At 43.4% G+C, this 21,098-nt stretch overlaps 1 protein-coding gene across 7 annotated transcripts in view; it reads left to right on the plus strand.

The window, feature by feature from the left end:
* NBEA (neurobeachin) overlaps nt 1-21,098 on the plus strand; it is a 1,787,704-nt gene that overhangs the window by 787,513 nt on the left and 979,093 nt on the right. For all 7 annotated transcript variants that reach the window (XM_078657170.1, XM_078657173.1, XM_078657172.1 and 4 more), the window contains 2 exons: nt 13,872-14,026; nt 18,731-18,857. In XM_078657170.1, coding sequence (XP_078513296.1) covers nt 13,872-14,026; nt 18,731-18,857 — 282 coding nt within the window. The remainder of the gene's footprint in view (nt 1-13,871; nt 14,027-18,730; nt 18,858-21,098) is intronic.

The following is a 21,098-nucleotide window of genomic DNA, read 5'->3' on the forward strand; positions in this document are numbered from 1 at the left end:
GATCAGGTTATCTTGACTTTTATTAATAATGCGTACAAGACTGTCACCCCTGTTCCTAAGATAAAGAAACCTGCTCCCCATGCTGTAGGCAGCCTGCTTGTGATGTTGGCCAGGGGGAAGCACAAGGCAGTGCATGCTCAAAAACACTGGAGCCAGGAGCCCCTGGTGTGGTTTAATGTATGCAGCCGCTCCAGCCCTATTGAATGTAAATGATGAGGTGATATTGATGAAAGGAGGGGATTGAGGTCTCCGGGGCGCCGGTGACGGATTGAACAGAAGCGCCCGCCATTGCACGCAACTCCCGCCTGTCGTCCTCACCGCTCAAAACCATAATGGGAGGTGGCAGTCTGAAATGAGTTGCCACGGCAAAGAGTATTATTTTTGAAATGCTTTCACACAAATCACCAGGCCCCTGCATACAACTTAGTTTCATGCTTTAATGTCATCAGCAAGCACAAATTGGTGTGTCTAATTGTTTGCCACCTGCCTGCAAAATGAGCTGCCAGCCAGCTAGAAGGGTTTGATTGTCTGTCAGCCGTTCAATGGAACGAGAGTGACAACATCAAAAAATTCACATCCCACTTTGATGCTTTGAGCAGCTTTCCAGAGCCCTCTTCCCCACAAGTGCTTCTGGTCAACGGCGTTTTTCAATTAGGTTTCAATATAAGGCAGCTTTCTGGCCTCATCTGTTTTGGGGCAGGCGCAATTACTTCTTTGCCACAATAACCTGAATCCTGAAACTGTAGGGCGCGCTGAGCCCCATTACGCCAGGAGGACATTCCTGGCGGCAACTACCTCTATGACCTTTAGGTGGCAATCCCTGACTGTATGTCCAACAACACTTTCGATTACACTATACTATATTATTAATTCAATTTTGGTATTCTCCTCTTTTATCACTATTTTATAGGTTTTTTCAAGACCCCATGCTCTTTGAGCAGCTGCCCCCACAATTCTTGACCGCCTCTTCTAAGAGAGTACTAAAATATTCTTGTGATTCCATATCCCATTGAGATAGATTTGTTTTTCTACTTTATTTAATAACATGAGGATGTCCTCCTGTACCCACTGTATTGTATTATACTAAGAGTTTATCTTCTATAGACACTTTGTGTTGTCTTATGATAATCTGACTTTTTAAATTCAGCATGCAGCGAAAGGCTTCTTGCAACAAGGGAGTTAGAGCATGGCCCAGGTATACACCAATTATATTGAAGAAAACACTTGGTTTTAATGTGATTATTGTAATCCCAGTAGGGTTCGGCTGCTTTAGAGCTCTCGAGGGAGGGAGTTGGAGTGATCTAAGACTGGTTTGTTTCTGAAGCAGCTTAACAGGAATTGAGGAGCAGGACAAGGGCCAAAGATAGCAGTTCACTTAGTAAATGCAGAATTTGGAATCCAGAAACCAAGGATCAATCTGATAAAAGCCAGTGGACCTGAAAGAGAGTTTGGAAGTTAATATAATTTGAGAACATGAACGCTTCTTCTGGTTATTATACAGACTGCAGCTTTTTGCATTCTTTAGAACAAGTCAAAAAGATTTTTAGTGAAGCCAAAATAGGAACTGTTTGGGGCATCATAATGAAGACACCCATTGCCTGAAGTTGATGTGAGAAGAAAAGGAAATGCAAAATGAATTTAAGAAATATAAACAGGAAACACATAAACTTGTAAAGCCTGTAGCCTCATAATTGTAGGTAAATTGATAGTTGATTAATTATGCTTTATAGCCCACTGCTCAAAGCCTTACAGGACTTGATGCCCACTGCAGAGTGTGGTCACCGCTGATAATTGCAACTCCATATTATGGGCAAAAGGACTGGGTGCGTAATAAGCAACAGAGCAATTACCAGCAGTTAACAGTAGTATGACCTGCAAAAAGGTTGTTAGAAAATGTCTGTCTAATCTCCCCCAACATAGGCAGATAGGTTTTTATGACCCAGTTAAACAATGAAGTTGTGAAAACTAGTACGTACACTTCAAATCCTGCAATATCGAGCATCAAGATTTGTCCCTTAAAAGGAAACTTATAAAAACAGCTAGAAGGTGATTCAATGGATCCTATTGGTTGCCAGTTTCATATTAAAATTATTTGCACCATGTCCAAAATCTTCTGGAACGAGGACCAAAGGACAAGTAATATTGGACTGTCCACTACTTGAAACCAAGAACTTCCAGTCAGTCACTGCAATATGTATATGCTAGCCACAATTACACATTCTAACACAAGTAGGCAGGTGCCTGGGGTTCCAGAGCCCAAATGTTAGGTAACCACAGTTTTCATCCATGATATCCCAGTCATTCTGCCTGATGGTGGGGAACCTGCTTATCACCATGCTGCTCACATAATGTCTTAACTGTGAATTGAGATCTGCATATAGAGCAACCAATAACACTGGATGGCTAGAATCCTGTTGTGCTACTATCGCATATACCAAAAGATGTTCTCCTACAACTGAACTACTAGTAACCCATTCCTAAACACTGGTACCAGCTTGTCTGAACCCAACATCTACTGTGCGTTACTAACCTCACATCTAGCACTTAGCCACCCAACTTTAAGTACAGACTCTTTATTCATTTATGCCATGCCGGTCAACCTTTCAAATGTTTCCAGCATGTGAGAGTAGGAACTATAGCCTTAGAAGAACTGGGGTCAGGAGGCGTCGGAGCTTTGAGCCTATTGTTGCCTTGCTTGTAATGGAGGGGTACTGGAGGAAGTGGGACCAAGAAGAGTGGTCAGGGCCTAGAGCCTGCAATTAAATGAGCAGATGCTTCTAAGCGCTCCCAAAAGTTTTTCAAAGCTTCTGATGCTGAAGCCCATGTCCCGGAGACATTGCGGAACCCCTGAAGGCATCAGCTGTGCAGAGCCTCCTAATATGAATTGGAAGCTGTCTCTGTGTAGGTGTTTGCACCTTCTATCCCACTAAGTGATATTGGCTGTTCAACGGAGACCGCATGAACAGAGCCGTTATTGGGTGACACATGGTGGCACAATGGGAGTTGGTAGGTCTGGTTACATGCATGGTATTTTGAATTAGCGTTTAGACGAAAATTGGGAAAAACATTAAATGCTAAAATAGATACGTTTCCGGAACCAGAATGCACCTTGATCTATCTCACACAATGGGGAATATGTAGTACGAAAACTAATGCATCTGAAAAATTAGGAAAAAGATAAGTAACTTTTTCTGTACTTTAGGTGGGTGTTTTCTAAATGGTAGTACAATTGTCCACCTGTCCACATCTACTTTCTTCTGTGAGCCATGGAGGGATTTTACTTGAAGTTTTAAAACCAACATTTTAAGTACCATAAGGCCTCCATACATAGTAAGTTTCGCAGTAATACCAATATTACCGATATTAGGAATGTCAATTATTCCTGGATGCAGTACTAGCAGGAGCTTACATGCTATACCACTTCCACACTTATGGAAAGAGAACAAACGTGAAAATCTGTTTAACCGCACAATTTTTTTCTAGATATTCCGAATTCTGTAAATTTTTACACTGCCAAATTTCATTAGATTTGACCCAGTGGATCTGGCTGCAGCATCACTCTTTTAGTACTTAAAACACTGATGTGTGGAAATTCACTTGCTAAAACTTTTTTCCCTATTGACTAAATATTTTTTCTGTAAGTATAATTCCCTTATGTTCAGCCTCCACCAATTTTGTTACTGTAGACCTCAGAGTGTTTAGAGGGTAGGAATGGGTCGGAGAAATGTTTTCCCCCAGGACCACCCGCTCTCTAGCCCTAGAAGTAGATTGACTTAAACATACAATTGTTCATATGCCTAAATATTTTTACTACTGCGGATTCAGCATTTGTGAATTGCAAAAGTGATTTGTTGCGCTTAAAAACAAGCACTTGCTGAGAAGTATGTGCTTTTTTAGTAGCTGGGCCTAATTTAGCAATTGATGACATGAAGGTTTGGCCATTTAGTACTGACAGCCATGAAAGGCAACTGGGGTGGATCATGCAGAAATGAGGGGAAGTTCTGCTCTTCCAAGAGCCACAATGAGGAAACTTTCCATCATAGTCTATTCACTGTGTAATAAAAATCTTGATTTATTATTTTACATTGTTGGCCATCCCTGGGTGGAGGTGAAAGATTAGGGAATTGAATATGGCTTACCGATGGGATGACACATCACCACTCTTTTATGATGAGTTGCCTGTTGAATATAAATTCTCCACCATCGTTTCAACTGAACAGCCAGTGAAAAGTGAAAATATTATACTTGGATAGGTTAGTGTCCACTTGTCACAGATTCTTCACATTTCAAATAATCCCCAGGAACCAGACGGGATCCAGAAGCGTTCAGTTCAGTGCTCCCGCATTCCGCCATGTTGAGTTGTGTGGCTCTGCAGTGACTCCGTTCCACTTCAGAAGTGATAGAGCAGAGCCGCATTTAAGTGCCACCATGCATGCTCACATTAGCTCCTTTCTTTTGAATGCGGAGCTGAAGCTCTGTTCCCCTTTTTCCTTGTGGGATTGAGGAGTTTTTCCTCACAAAAAAATCAAAAAACCTTTGTGTAGATTTGTGGACTAGTGTGGTGCCTGTAACAGATCCGCTGCAGGCCAAACTGTTGGATATTTTGTTGTTAGCGTTGTCTTTGGGCCAGCAAGGTCTTGCTGTGAGAACCATTTGTCATGCCTTTTGTTTATTTGTTCTTTTTTTTAATTTCCCAGACCAGCTGTCCTTATTTAAATCACCTGTTATGCAATGGTTGATAAAACATTTAACCCACATGTTTCCTTGAAAACATTTTGTGATGCTATAGTGGGATCTCAACATGGTCATTATGTTCCTTGTGTAATCCCTTTGAGCCAATGCCCAGCTGCTCGCTACATCTTATGACACTAAATACGGTCTTCCTCATTGTGATTTCTTCAATTGTCATGTAGGTGAGATTTAAGCTCTCTTGGTGGACCTGCCTTACACCACCGTTTTCCCAGAAAAACTGGTGTTGAGGAGTAGGGTGGCCTTGTTGCCAAAATTCTTGACACCTTTCCACGTTGGGTAATCCATCACTCTCCCAACTTTCTTTGCCTCACCTCACTCCTCTAAGAGGAAGGTCAACTCCATCAGAACGACCCTAAGAAAGCCTTGAGTTTTCACACTGATTACACCAAAGACAATCAGGTGGCCTATCAGCCTTTGTGGGGTTCTCCAGGATAAAGAATGCAAAGGTCATGCAGAAAAGGAGTTTGTTAAGGTGCATAGTTCTCTGTATTAAGACCAACATTGGTCAAGAAGAACACTCCAGATGGACTCATTCCACCAGGACCAAAGTTGCTACCACTGTGTTTGGATGCGGAGTGCCTGTTCTTGATCTCGATCAGGCCACAACATGGACATAAGTGCACACCATCACAAAGCACTGATGCCTTGACAGCTATGTTCAATGGCAAGGGCATTTCACCCATTCAGTCCTGCTGGACCTTTTTATCTGAGCCCATTCCATAGTCCCTCCTCCTTGGCAGGTACAGCTTTGGGCTCTGTTCTTAAGGTGACGAATCAGTGGTTGGAAGTATCAATCAGAAGAGCAATTTACTTACTGTTGATAATCCTCACTCTGGTGGATATTCTATCAAACCACAGATTCGTCACTGCCTTCCCACCTCCCTGTTCTGTGGAATGGTCTGTATTTCCATCTAGAAAGTTCCCAACGTAGAGATCTGCAGATTGGTATCTATGATTGGTTTTCTGGTTCGTGCCCCAGGGCCCAAGAATTAAACTGAAGACACTAACTGACGTCAGAGAACAGGGGTGGCGCTAATATATGGCTCCACTCTGTCTCGTCTAGATTTAGCAGTTGGGGATTGTTCAAAAGGTGAGGGATCTGGGATTTGGTTGAGTATCCGCCAGAAAGAATCTTATCAAAGGTAAGTAACTTTTTCTACTGTTCCAAACTTAATGTAAAGTAGACCAAGTCTCGTTCCATGAAAGAATTGACTTGTTGAAGAAGATAGCCATCTTCTACATGGAAACCTTGAGTCGCTTTGCTTGCATACGCATGAATCTACTCTTTATGGCCATTGTGTGCAATGTTTTGCTCACAAAAGACATTTAGATAAAGGCAGGCGTCCTGCAGGTGAGCTCCCTTACCATCTTAAACAGGAACGCTAAGAAAGCCCGCGCATTATAGCCTCCTTGCTGCAAGCTGCACAATTTAAATCATTTTTAAAAAAGCCCCGTTTTTGTCATATTGTTTTTTATTATTTTTACCTTCTGCCTTGATTTTAAATAAGGCCACTCGCTGACTCGCACTGCTGCCACCTTACCCCCACTCTAATCGGTAGATCACCGCGTTTTTTCGCGGGTCCCTGCCCATTGCCTCGTTGTGGTGGCCATCTTGGGAGGGGGGACACTGCCGGCGGCACGGTTAGCGCGATAGTCTCCAGGCGCTCGGCGTACATAAAATCAGCCATGCCGACGCGCAGCGTCATCACGCAGCGTCTTCACCGGAATATCGCCGGAGTTTCGCCAGAGTTAAGCCAGTCTGGGCCCGTCTGGGCCCAGACGGGCACAGGGCACGCTACTCTGCTCAATACCGTTGCCCACATGGACTCTACACTCAGGTATTCTAGGGATACCCTGCTGTCGTTACGTGCTCCCAGACATTCCAGCTGTAGCTATCAGTGGGTAGAAGGGACCCCATACGCTCAATGTTCTGTATGTGGCGTAGGTTACTCCTGTAAGGATCGGACTTTGTTTTCCATGGCTTTGCTTAATTGCAGGTCTGTACCTTGCCACGCAACGGAAATTAACACCCTGATGTTAGATTACAACCTGGATGCCTTGTTCCTTACGGAAACTTGGCTAGCTCCCTGCTCTGATCCAGATATTGTTAAAGCTCTTCCTTCGGGATACTTTATGTACCATCTGGATAGGCCGGGCGGGAGGGGGGGAGGAGTGGCCATAATGTACAGAGATGAATATGTATGCAAAGCGGAAGATTGTAGCATTAATAACTCATAAGGCTGTCAGTTTTCCCTACGCTTATCTCCTACTATCTCTTTATCTGGCCTTCTCGTGTACCGGCCTCCCGCAACGCTAGGTAATTTCGTAGACTCTTTTATTGAGGCAGTGATACCATTGGCTGCCGCATCCTCCAACTTTGTAGTCCTCGGGGACCTCAATCTACATTTTGATGATCCCTCTGATGTAGCGGCGAGAGATCTACAAAGTATGCTGGCTGCACTTGATCTCCATCTTGTGAATGTCGGTAGTACCCACAACAGGGGTCATCAGCTGGATGTTGCCTTTGCCAACTCTGAGAACCTGCAAGCCCTCCAGCCGCTGGCGCTCCCCTGGACGGACCATTATCTAGTCCCTCTTAGATGGCAGCTGGGGAAGTGGAGAGACCCTGCTCCTAGACAGCATACAGTGGAACGACTCTGGTCAAGGTTGCCAGTGGATAATTGGGCGGCAGAGTTAGCAAGAACCTGTCCTCCCCCTGCCACTGACCCCATTATTGCTGACCAGCATATAGGTAACTGGTTGACTAATACCTTGGAATTATTGATTCCTAAAAAGAGAAGGCTCATTAGGGAAAGAAGAGTTGGTTCCGCTCCATGGTATACTCTCGAACTTAGGGGTCTCAGAACACTATGCAAGAGACTAGAACGTGCATGGAGGAGAAAGCGGACGGAAGACTGTCGATTAGACTATAAGAGAGCGATGAGGAAATATAAAAACGCGCTGAAGGATGCCAAAAGGAGCTTCTTCAGCGATAGGATCGAGAGGGCAAGCAACTCACCAGGGGAATCCTTTAAAATTTTTAAGGAACTCCTGAAAGCCCCAATCCCCCCAGTTGTGCATGACAACCCTCAGGAAAAATGCGAAGAACTCGCGGACTTCTTTCATTCGAAAATAGAGATGATCCTACTCTCATTACCGGCGACATCTCAGCTCCTTGAGTTGGACCTTAGCCCGGTAATATGCCCCGCTGAGTTGTCCTCCTTCGGCCCCTTTTCAGAGGAAGAGGTCACACAGGTTTTGAAGGGGATGAAGAGTGGGTCTCCTAGTGACCCAGTGCCCATGAAATATCTTAAACTAGTGGCAGACACCTTGTCCTCTCCGCTTACTGACCTCATCAATCTTTCACTCTCCCAGGGCACAGTGCCTCAGAGATGGAAAAAAGCGGTGGTAAAAGCACTATTGAAGAAACCAGCATTAGATTCCTCCAATTTGGCCAACTTTAGGCCTATCTCACTTCTGCCCGGCTTTTCTAAAGCCGCAGAAAAGCTGGTCAATCGTCAGCTTTCTTACCATCTTGAGTTCCATCATCTGCTGGGAGACTCCCAGACGGGCTTCCGCCCTGGTCAGGGAACGGACACAGCCTTACTGGCAGTAGTGGAGGAAGCTAGGAGCATTCTAGATTCAGGAGGGTCAGTGGCAGTGATCCTCCTGGACTTGAGTGCTGCCTTTGACACCGTAAGCCATCAGGTGCTCCTCCAACGTCTGTCAGAGGTTGGTGTGACAGGGCTGGCCTTGAAATGGCTCGAATCCTTCCTCTCTAACCGTTACTATCAAGTCTGGGAAGGGGTAGAGCAGTCGGCCTGGTTCCCTCTTCAATGTGGAGTCCCGCAGGGCTCATCTTTGAGCCCTACCTTATTTAATACTTATATGACTCCGCTTGAAAGAGTGGTCGCCCCTTCAGGAGTGAAGCTCATTAGCTATGCTGATGACACTCAGCTGGTGGTAGGGCTCACCCAGTTGGTGGAACAACCTGAAGTCTTTCATGACTGCCTTGCTAACGTCCATCGTTGGATGTCCCACTCTGCCCTCAAGCTAAATGGGGAGAAAACTGAGCTGATGCTCATGGGAAAATCCAGTCCCTCTATCATTGCTAGCTGCTGGCCCCGGTCCCTGGGTGACCCTCCGTCCCCCAAGAAGGAGATCAAGACCTTGGGAGTATGGTTGGAGGAAGATCTATCCTTTAGGACCCATGCCAGGAAGACCGCAGGGGTGTGCTTCGGTTTGCTTCGGTCAGCTCGCAAGGTTTTACCACTGCTCCCTGATCCAGCGAGGAAGCTTTTGATTCGTGGTCTAATCTTGTCGAGGCTTGACTACGGGAACGCGGTGTTTCTCGGGGCTCCCGAAGCGACTTTGAAAACCCTTCAACAGGTACAAAATGCAGCCGCTAGAGTATTGATGGACGTTCCCAGAAGACATTCAGCGGCCCCAGCCCTGAAAACGCTTCACTGGCTCCCCGTTAGGGAACAGGTGAAATTTAAAGCGTTGTGCACGGCCCACAAAATCTTGCATGGTAAGGACCCACCGATCCTTGCCCCCATGGCACGCCCCTATAAGCTCACACGCCTACTGCGTTCGGACCAAAGACATCTCCTGCAGTCAACTAGAGTAAAGAGAGCTCGCTCTGGGGGTAGGCGCTTCTCAGTGCAAGTGGCTGCACTGTGGAACTCCCTTCCCTTTAAGATCCGTTCAGAGCCTAAGATCCTACTCTTTAGGAAACTTCTGAAGACCCATCTGTTTCCAGTGTAGTGATTGTTTCGGTGCTTCTTTCTTGTTTCTGTTCTGCGCCGGGATGCCCCTGGGTAACTGAGCGCATTATAAATTTTATATAATAATAATAATAATAATCTGGTAGGCCCAGTTACTGATAATTTGTGTACACCTTCATTCATTTAGCTGGACAGTAAATGTCTCCTATTTTCACACTGAAAGATTCTGATTGACTTTATAAGGATCTGCAGATATTTACGCTTCCAGATGGAGCTTAACACCGTGCCAGAGGAGTGGCCATTGGGAGGGAATCTAGATATTCACAAAACTCTTCATTGGTTTTTTTACATCCACTTTGCTCCTCTCCACCCAGACAGATAAATTCAGGTCAGAAGGTTACGTAAGAACAACAGTCATACACTACTCTATTTAATGTGAAACAGTGGGAAGGGAAAAGGTTACTGGCATAGGGAGAAAAGACTAGAAGTCTAAGGTGCAAATGCACATTAATGAAGCGTAGATTCTAATAAATTGTCCAAGGAGTAAGTGCAGAACATCAGGAGTACACGTGGAAATCTTTGACATGCCTAGATTTCCAAACAGTAGGGAAACGACTCCCTTTTAAGGGGAAACCTATAACATAAGATGTGTTTTTATATAGCACATATTCACCCGTGGGCATTTTAGCGTTGAATTACAGATGTTTAATGTTTCCCAACTCAGTGGTACTAATTTTATCGATCTTGGAAGGATGAAAGGCTGAGTGGCCCCGTCGGGATTTGAACCTGTAACCATGAGGTCAAACACAGGCCCCTACATTAAAAGCATTAGTCCTCTAACCCATTGGCTGGGTCAATGAAATGGGTTCCCATATTCCAAAACGCTCCTTCAAGGGAGTTCAGCACTGAACATACTGATGGACCTACGACTGACCCAGGACCATCTCACCTTAAGGAAACACCTCAAGACCTGGTTATTCGAGCAATAGCGCCCCCCCACACTTCAGCGCCTTGAGACCCTCACGGGTGAGTAGCGCGCTCTACAAATGTATTGATTGATTGATTGATGGATGCCCGCCTTTCCTAAATTCAGTGCCGGGCCTCTCTTTTCAGATGCCAAGACTTGGAATGAAAGTGCAGTCCTTTCGGTATCTTTAATTACAAATAGGGCCGTTTTACCGTAGAAGAGGTAAACATGATTTTTTGTCTTTGTGAATTTATGGCGAATGTTCAAGGAGTAATCCTGTTTCACTTTCTCGGGCCATTTGCTCATCGGGTTTTGTTCATTCTTATCACCTTCAGAAAACCTCTGCTATCAATTGAATTGCACCTTCTTACTCCTGCAAGCTCTCTCCGGTGGCATTTTAGGGATTTTATAAGTTTAGAAGACTGTCCCAGAGTTGCAAATCTAGCTTGAGAGGGAAGTTCTCGGCACCCTGTTATTACCGCTTCAGTCACGACATCTTGCAACAGAGACAGGAATATCTGCGCTGGTGTGTTTATCGCAAATCAGTTAATTAAGTCCACCCTTCGGAAAGTGCGAGGTTGTTTATACCACATTTCCCTGTCTGATATGCCTCCTTTCAACTCATTCCCAGGAGCCTGAAGGAATTCACAGAATAGGTAGGCTTGCGTTTTCAGGGTTTAAAGCGACATAAGAAGTCTGTCTGCCTTGTGCATTTTCTTCAGGCTGTTTGGTAAGCTTTATCTTGAGTCTGTTTACGGTGCCTGGCATCTTTACCATGTGACATCAAAAGTGCTTGATTGGTGCCCATACGCGCACGGGTTCGAGACGTGATTTCAGTGGGGTAAATTATAACACCTTTATATACGTGAAATGTGATTTAGGTGTGCTAATGACTATTTCTGCTATTACGTTTTCTAAAAGTATGCCACGGCAGTAGAAGTGTATTAATTTTTGCACATAAAAGCGAGCTGATTTAAAATACAGACTACTTTTAAACTGTGCTACTGTTAGAACTGAAGCAGAATGTTTAGTTTTTTCGGCTTTACCTCGATAACACCGTGTGGTACAAGTGCTTCGAGAAGGAAGAACATTGTAGTCGGTAAACTGGAAGACTGCATTTCCTCTTTAGCATTTCACCTGGTAAATTCGAATCTAAAAATTAAAAACATACTCCTACAATGGCCATAAAACTGCCCCGTAGATGTGGTATCCACTTTCTGCGTATGAGGTAAAGCTGGATGTCGGAAGAAAGAGTTTTTGAACTGGCACAGGACAGACACAATGAGGCACATTAGCATTCAAAACAACCACTTGATACTGTTTTATAATATTTTCAGTATCTCATCTCTGTGTTGACTGAAGACAAAAAATGGTTGCTTCTTTTGGATTTTGAAACGTTTTGCATTTCAATGTTCATTACATTTGTTAATAAATGTAGGGAAAGGGTGTGGCGCAGCGGCGAGCGCTGCCGACTGGGGATCCGGGTTGGCGTCTTGACGGCGGATCATCACGCTGTGATTCTGGGCAAATCACTTAATCTCCCTGTGCCCATGGACAGCCCCTGGATTCCCTCACGGGTTATATGCATCGCTCTATAAATCTACAAATTATATTTAAATAATTATCCAGGGATAAATTTGTATAATGAAATAATGAAAAGGAGCATATAGTAAAGTGTAATACATTTATGAATTATAAGCAGTCTCTTTGCAAATACATGCAGTTCACACCAAATTATAGTGCGGGGAGTTTTGAAATCTCTTTTCTTCTATTAATCTTTATTTTCATTTTCATTCAAATGCATCAAGCCCAGCCAACGCGTTTCGTCCCAAAAATGGACTTCATCAGGGTTGGATTTAGCTCATGAAGATCACCGAAGCAATCTAGTAATGTACATTGATGTACAACGATATTCGAATGGCACCTGTTTGTTCTTGAATTTCTAAGGATTATTGCCTTATATCTGTGCTGGCATCATCTCCATTTGTGTCCAAAGAAGCGTCTGTCTTACTAGATTGCTAGATTCCAACCGATGGTTGTATTTTCCAGCAGTATCATCTGGGTTGCATTTTAGTCACAGCAGTTACTCTTCAGCTTCTCCATTCTTGGAGTAGGAGTTAGCTTTTCTTCCATTTTCTGTGTCTACTTTTGACCTCCACTTCCAACTCAACATCCTGGTTCCTTCCTTCCTTTCTGATTTTCATGCCTTTCGTTCTGTCTAGCTCATCAAGGCTTCCCACAGTAAAATCCCTCTTCTGGAAGAAGGTTCGCACGGTACGTCACTTCCATGTGGACCAGAAGTGAAGTCTCCGGTTTGGATTGTCATTCCTTGGGCAATAGTGCCAAACTGGAACAATAATTTACAACCTGTGTAGATGACAGTCAAAATAAGTTGAGTGTATAATGAGTGGTGGGCAAGAGAGGATACCGAGCCACAGATCCTTAGCCGGAGCTAGATATTTTTTTTATTGACTCCTATAGCTGTCATCTATGAGAACACATGCTCAAATATTGAGAAACTTTAACGAAACTAGCACTAATGAAAAGCAGCTGTCTCCAGAAATAACATTGTACTTCGTATATACTCTACGCTGCACTCGCTATGTAACCCATTTTGGAGTATCCATAGTTGTTGAATTTTATAGAATCATAGCTGACCATATTGACATGGCAACAATGAAAATCATTTCCCATTACCCATCTGTGCATGCCATTTTTTCCCTTGACAAGGATGCTTTTTATACTTTTTTACATTTTAAACAAATGTAGTTACTTTTGCCTATATAGCAAGTGTTTGCTGATTCTTTCCGGCACTCAGGTTTATTTATTATAATGTCCTTACCAATGATTCACCATATTTTATCAAACATTTTCAGTTTTTCAACTGTGCCGTGTGGTTATATTTTATTTATATATTTATTAAATTTATAAAAACCCTCTATACAGAGTGCCAATTACAAAGAGTCCTACAGCTACAGAAAACAGTAAAATGTCAAGACCATTGTGAAGAGAATTACAGCCGCATCAACGAGAACAAAGCCCAAACAAAACATTACAGAGGAAATGCAAGACTAAATAGTAGACTTTTAAACTGTATTATAAAGGCAAAAAGAGATGGATACAGTTATCTAACAAGCGTTACCTTATTACATCAGGGACCCTGAAGAGCCAAAGGGCCTTATTTAGACTTTCGTGGATGTGGTACTCCTTCAAAACATGGTGGATGTCCGTTACGCCGTATTACAAGCGGCATAGGCTATAATGCAGTTGTAATACAGTGGATGGCTATCTTCCATGTTTGATGGAGTACCCCATTTGACAAACTCATAGTAAGTCCCAACGGCCTAAAATGGGACGGGGAACAAGCAGACAAATTACATAGTTTTTTTAAGTGCCTCTTTTACATTGATTACTTCTTTCCGCAGGAGTGTTGTGGTACCTGTCAAGAAGCCCCCTCCCGGAAGTCTAGCTGTGACGACTGTCGGAACAGCCAGTGCTGGTGGTGGACTGACACCTGGCACTACGCCCAATATATTTGCTGCTACTGGAGCTACACCAAAAAGTATGATCAACACAACAGGTACTTTTGAAAGTATATTTTAGTTTAACACCATTGAAACATCAATGGTTAAGATTTGCACATCCCTGTGCAAATTAATGTGTTCAGTTGTACTGACCATTCAATAACTTAAGGGGGTTGGGACTGATTCTCAAAAGCTTTCCAGGCATAAGTGTGACACCAATGAAAAGGTTTTTTTTACATTTGCAATAGCATTGTCGACACAGTACACAGGGCGTAACTACTATGCACAATAATGTAATTGTGATAAGAATTGTAACCATTCTATGGGTAATATGAGGGGATTAGTCACAAAATGAGGTAAACAAAAGTCATAACTTTGAGGGTAACATTTTGCAATAATTTTACCATGCAGAACCTGCACATATACTCATGCGTGCATGTTTCATGTATAACGTACTGCAAACAACATAGGGAAAATCCATGAAAGGATTTAAATGTCAGTCGCTGGTATGTCCACAGGAGTTATGTATTGTAAAAATACTTACAATGGAGGAAAAGTGCCTATTTGGCTCACTCACTTGCAATGTTCCTAATCCTAGGCACACGTACTATCTATACTGCATGGAATTGGCACACAGTGGATTCAAACAATACACGAGTCACCTTTTTACAAGAACTCCAAACATTTGCAACAACCATTTGTATATTCTAAGTATGAGTGGGAGTGATAGGTTTGTGAATACAAAGGCACCTGTAAATTGTAACTGTGTACATTACACGTCTTAATGTATACATCTTTTTCCAGTAGCCCCTTGTAAGAGAATGGGTTACTAGTTGGGGAGTATATGAGTCCTTCCTAGGCAATGAATCCAAAAACATATTAGATACAACCAGAAGTCCAATGAATAACCCGAGGCTCAATCCCTGGAAGCTATTGCACAAAACAGACCAGCTTAGCTTAAGGAAAAGTGTGCAAAGTATTCCTCATTACCAAAACAATTAAAAAGTCAATATACAATACAAATTCCACAGCCAATTAAAAAAAGTAGCTAAATGTTCAATACGAAAAATTACACCAAAACAACTAAAATCCATTAAAGGGACCAGGTGATAGGAATTTTTAAGATTTTAGGGCACAAAAGTGCCAAGAAAAAGTAAAGCACCAATCAGAAGTCACTGGTCGCGGTTGACCGAGACCTGGGTGTGATTTCAGGCAAAAAGCAATGATCCTGGATCAGATACCTGAAGCGGGGTTGTTCGGGAAAAATGTTACCGTCTAACTTAGCCTTTGACTAATCAAAATTTTCCAGGGGGGAAAGGCTGCAAGCTGTATGCCACGAAGTCCCCTCAAAGCCACATAGCAATTGGATAAGAACCTGCTGAAGCCATTGGTTTTGGCAGGATATGCTGAGAGTGGGAAAACTTCAGTTTTGCAGCTGGCAAAGACACGTATTTTGGCAGATATTTGTCACTCCTTCGGTTGGTCAAAATTTTTACTTTCAGTCTTAGTTTTTTTATGGAGTTCAACATCCCCCAGCGGGTCAACACTGAGGCTGCATACCATCAAGTCTTCCCGAAATCTGAAACCCTTGCCTTGAGGTCCAGCTGACTCTCCGGAGGTCTTGATAATCCTAAGGCTTTAAGTACCAACTTTTCAGGCTCCCTGGAGTAGCTCCTCTTGACCATTTCTAAGGCACGCAGGACCATAGGGTCTGCATTTAATGGCGAGGACCCACTCCAGCAAGGACCACCACGAAAAAGACCACCACTTGCTGCTTGTGTACCTATGGTCACACAGGTGGTCAGCCATCTGACCCTTGGAGTCCACTTCTCGGTCCCAAGGACAAGTGGAAGCAGGTCCAGCCCTTCAGATCTCATCCGCTTTTGTTCTTCTGCGAAGTCCAGAAAGAGTTCTGATGAGACATGGATGTGGCGTGCTTTTGTAGGATTACCTGGCCAGTGAGAAGTGTGACTCCTTGACACTCCCCAATCAATTAAAACATTTTTCCATGGGGAAAACCATCTCACTTTTTGCAGCACATCATGTTTACCTTACTGCACACTATCCCACTGTGCACTCTTCCAAGTAAAATTCAGCTCGCCAGCACCCTTCGGTCCTTGGTGGCTGATGGAAACCAGTCAAGGGTGGGTTTAAGGAAAAGAGCAGTCCCCTACTCAGCTGATTCAGACTGGTCTGGGGCCAGCTCTTCCTCCCACTGGGCCGGTGATAAGTTTGCTACAGATGACCCAGAGAAGAAATGCTTATATTCTCTTTTTACATATAACTATGAATCATCAGCACTGTGTGGCAATGGATCAATTTCTTTCTCTCCAACCACAAGCAAGATGTCTCCTTCCCCCCCCAATTACATCGGGATTTCAAGAAATCAACTGTGGTGTACCACAGGAATCAGCCTTAAGTCCATGTCTATTTACTATCTATGTGTCTCCCATTGCTGCTATTGTTCAAGCTTGTGGTTTTAATGTTGCGTCACACACTGATGACACCCAGTTGATGTTTGCTTTAAACATCTTGACGCTGCAGTCTCAGACAACTTTCAAGGTTGCCTATATGCAGTAGCAGATTGAATGCATAAAAGTTATCTTTCCTTGGACTCCGAAAAATCTAAAATCCTGATAGGTGGCTCCTCCTCCACACCAGATCTGACCGATTTCTGGCATTCTGCTATGGGTCTTCCCCAGCACCATCTACTGATCAAGTTAGACAATGCCCTCTCATTTAAGCTTGTCATTAATGCTACCACAGGAGTCTGTTTCTCCCTACTGCCAGAACACACGAGAAATATAATTGGTCATGCATTGATCACCTCTAGGCTTGATTATGCCAATGTGTTGCTCTTCGGATCTCCCCACGCATTGCTAAACAGATTGCAACGGGTTCAGAATGCTGCAGCCAGATAGGTGCTGAATATTCCTTAAAGGAAATCTATTCGAAATGGCGTAAAAAGTCTCCCCTGGCTTCCCATCAGGCAAAAATAAAGTTCAAAGCGCTCATAATAACATTGAGGGCTACTCAATTGAAAGGCCATGACCAAATCAAAAAATAACTTCCTCGCAGAGCTTTACCCTCAGCCAACCACAACCTGTTTTACATTCCCAAAATTAGAGCAGGTGGGGGCTCCTTCCCTTTTTTGGTCCCGAAGCTCTGGAATCTTTTGCCCGATCACTTTAGATGCAGCACATCAGAATACTCATTCAAGAGTCTACTGAAGACCCACCTTTTCAGAGAGATTTAATGTTGGCTGGTCGCTCTACTGTTGACTCCTCATAACTGCACCCAGGGCCGGACTGGGAACCGAAACCGGCCCTGGCAAACTGCTCGACCGGCACCCCCTGGAGGGACGGGGGTTGCAGCCGAGCTGTTTGCGAGGGCCTGTTTCGACCGATTTTGTTACAGGGGCCCGATATTGCTGACCCTCAGTAACAAAAACGGCCCCCTAGGGGCCCAAAACCGGCCTGCTCCCTGGTGGCCCATCGGGGAAACGCCTGGTGCCCGCTACGGCCAGTCCCGCCCTGACTGCACCCTACTATAACCTAGCACCTGGATGACACTTTTTGGAGCAGCTGTTTGTGATTTATAAAGGTATTTATTTAATTCATCCATTCATTGACAATTCTTGCCCTGGTCGCTTTCAAAGTAATGAAGTTCCTAAACCCTCCCTAACTACCCTTCATAAGCGGATATGAGTCACATACCTCACCCCCAGGTCTTCTTGCCAAAAGACCTAAGCCATTGTTTCTGTTCTTGGAGCAGATTTCACACCTCATTAGGAGAAGCATTAACAGAGGCTTGCTTCAGGCAGACTAATGGAGGAAGAGGCAGACAAAGTCTAACTGATTAAAAAAAATGCTTTACAAATATTTTTTAAAAACCCTGACTCAGACACTAAAATGGATTTCCTATAAACATTCAAATAGTGGTTGAATCTTTCTGGTGAGTTGTCCCAAACCAAATTTAACAGACTTATGACTTTCTGTCATAGGATAGCTACACAGTGAAAATAGCTTTTGGGGGCTAGTCACTGTAGGTGCATGTCAACACTAAATTCTTGCATCTACCACTTTTCAATACTAGGCAACCTACCTTTTGGGCTACCTATTGGTTATCTTGACAGGTTTTCATGCAGATTTAATAGCTGCAGGAGTTAGGCTACACATTTACGCCTGAGGCCATGCTCTTACTTGTCAGCACAGTGGATGGCTAACGTGCTGTAGTCTAAAGGTGACATTTAATATTTTTGTGTCATTTGTGTATTTGATTGCACCATATACTATGGCCTTACTAGACAATGAAATATTCCAGCAGGGTTTAGCTGATGTTAACATGTTTTAGGGACAGTGGCACTTGCACTTGGGTTTGGGCATCAGTACGCAAGTGTTCCGAGTACAAAAATCAGTAGCATCAGTTCACAAAAAATGGGTTAATCAGGCAAAACCGAGATTTTCTCATACTCCTTAATATAGACAATAAACTCCTTTTGACTCTTTGACGTTAGGTTGTACCAAGCAACTGTCTGTAACTTCAAATAGGATGAAGATGCAGTTATTTCAGTGTAGGGCTGAAATTTGGAGTAACCTAAAATGTTAGGTCAATTTTATTATTACATTTTCACATGCAATAGCAAAGTATATCTCTATAAATGGTAAACTAGATTTTACCTTCATTTTAATAAGTTTAATTTACCCTTGCTCAAATGTTAAGATGTTATTGAAATGTGTATGACCTTTTTGCCCCAAAAGGTGCTGTGGATTCTGCGTCCTCTTCTTCCTCTTCATCTTCCAGTTTTGTAAATGGTGCTACGAGTAAAAATCTTCCAGCAGTACAAACTGTTGCTCCAATGCCAGAGGATTCTGCTGAAAACATGAGGTGAGATATTGCAAAATGCTATTTTAATAGACTTTAATTTGACAGAAAATGCCCAATTGTATAGTTAGAAATTTTCTTATGGAGATTTGGGTGCATTTTAAAGATGGTGAGTGATAAAAGATAGCTTTGATATCCTCCTTACTTTAGGTTATGATGTACATGAATACATTAGTATAAGGGCCATGCAGGTAATAGAACATTGACATGTGAGGCGTGTGCTGAAATTTAGTATTGTTTGTTCTAGTTCCAAAAGGGTTGTCCTCCTATTGACATGGTTTGCATTCCTCATATGGGAGTGTGCCGTTCTTTGAGGTGCAAAGAATGCTGGACAATATTAAGAAAAAGGCACACTCGAGAGCATTTGCATTAAACCTTTTGACAATGTGTGAGGTCTCCAGTATTTTAAGATCTAGTCCATAAAGACGCCTATGAGGCTGAGGAAATCATTTTTATCAACCACTCTCTACCAGTACTGGTTGCTACTGTCGCAAGTCAGCAAAGAAAGACAGCTCAATCCATAGAGAGAAGCATTCCAAGACTATAATGAACCCCTTGTGAACACCCAAGCTTTGGAGGATGAGTAGACTGCTCTGACGGAGTACTGAAGCATCCATCTTGGGTCCCGAAATTTGACAGTCAAATCATACTGTTACTTGAGTACTAAAAGAAACCGGATAGCCCAGTGCACAAGCCCACTTAACAGCAAGCATGGCACAGATCCTCAAAATACCATTGAAAACAGAGGCAGCAAGGACGAAAGCTCTGCTGGACAGAAAAACATATGAAAACAGCAACCAGCAGACTAATGCAATGCACCACAAATTAGTTAAAAAGGAAGGACACCCCAACAGGCAGGACACTGTTCGCTATCGGAAGCAGATGCACAGTGATCACCACCTTCTGTTAGAAGATCTGCCCATTCAGCAATCTTGGCAGGAAGAGGTTGGCTCATATATTATCGGACGCCAAACAAAAACCTTGCCTTACTTGAAATCACAGTATTTTTAACAATTCCTCAGAGAGTATATTGTTGCCCCATGAGGAAAGTGGAACTGGGGAAAACTGTAGCATGATTTCAGCTCTTTCTGTGTGGGCAGCAGAAACCTATATAAAGACTTTGAATAATGCCATAGCAGGATAGGCCTGTGATGATCAGCAAAGTGGAACAGCAACTAAAAAGATTGATGTTTCTCACTCACAAGGGAAGATTTGCAGCAACACCTTATTGACACCCAGGATAGGTTGAGAACATCCTGTGCTAAGTAGCTAAATTCTATGAAGCCAGAAATGAAATCTGTAGTTTCTGACCTCTTGAACGACATGCAAGATACTGGCACGAGAGTAAATTCAATTGAATAATTCATAGCACAAATGAATTGTGACTCTTGACGAAACACAGTCTACCCCTGTAATGGCAGACAAAACTCTATGAAATATGAAACAAAGTGTGACGATATTGAGGACAGCCCCACAAAGGACTATATTAGAAAAGGAAATGTGAAAGACTCACTTGGAGGATATGATTTAGGAGCTTTTTGAACGAACATGTTCAAGCATGTCCTACTCGAAAGTAACAATGAGGCGATTAACTTAGCAACACCACCGAGAGTGAGGGGTCTCTGGTCCTCTCCTGGTTCACAATCAAGGAATATCATAGAAAAATTAGCCTCCTCAACATTTCAGGAGAAAATACTACATGAATCCAGAAACTCTCATATGATTGACTTTAAGGATGCTGGATCTAAAAGAGCTACGATTTGTCGCAAGTCACACCGAACAAGTGGAGGACTCTACAGGTGGTAATGAGGAAGCTGAGGAACTAACAGATGTGATGAAGATGGGCCTTCCTTTTTGCCTTGGTTTTTCAGATGGAAGGGAGGACTTACATTATTTGACACCATGAAGATGGCAGGGCTTTCCTGGAACCATCAGAGACTGAGGACTCTGGGTCCACACAAGAAGAACAGTAATGACAGACCAGACAAGCAAGTGGGAGTGAGTCCATACCTCCAGAAAGAGACAATATAGGTTCCACTGCCAAATGAACCTATGACACGTTGGTAAATGGTGAAGGGGTGGTGGTGCTTTTCACAGTAAGACCCATTTTCTTTGTCTCTTCTCATTGGCCTAGTTCAGATGTGTTACATCTAATGGCCTCCTGCTACATATCATTGTAGCACTCTGGCTGAAGGGTGGCCACGGGGGCTGGCAGTAGAGGTGGCTTCACCGCTACTTCTGGGG

Source organism: Lissotriton helveticus, chromosome 8 (assembly GCF_964261635.1).
Source record: "Lissotriton helveticus chromosome 8, aLisHel1.1, whole genome shotgun sequence".
Lineage (NCBI taxonomy): Eukaryota > Metazoa > Chordata > Amphibia > Caudata > Salamandridae > Lissotriton > Lissotriton helveticus.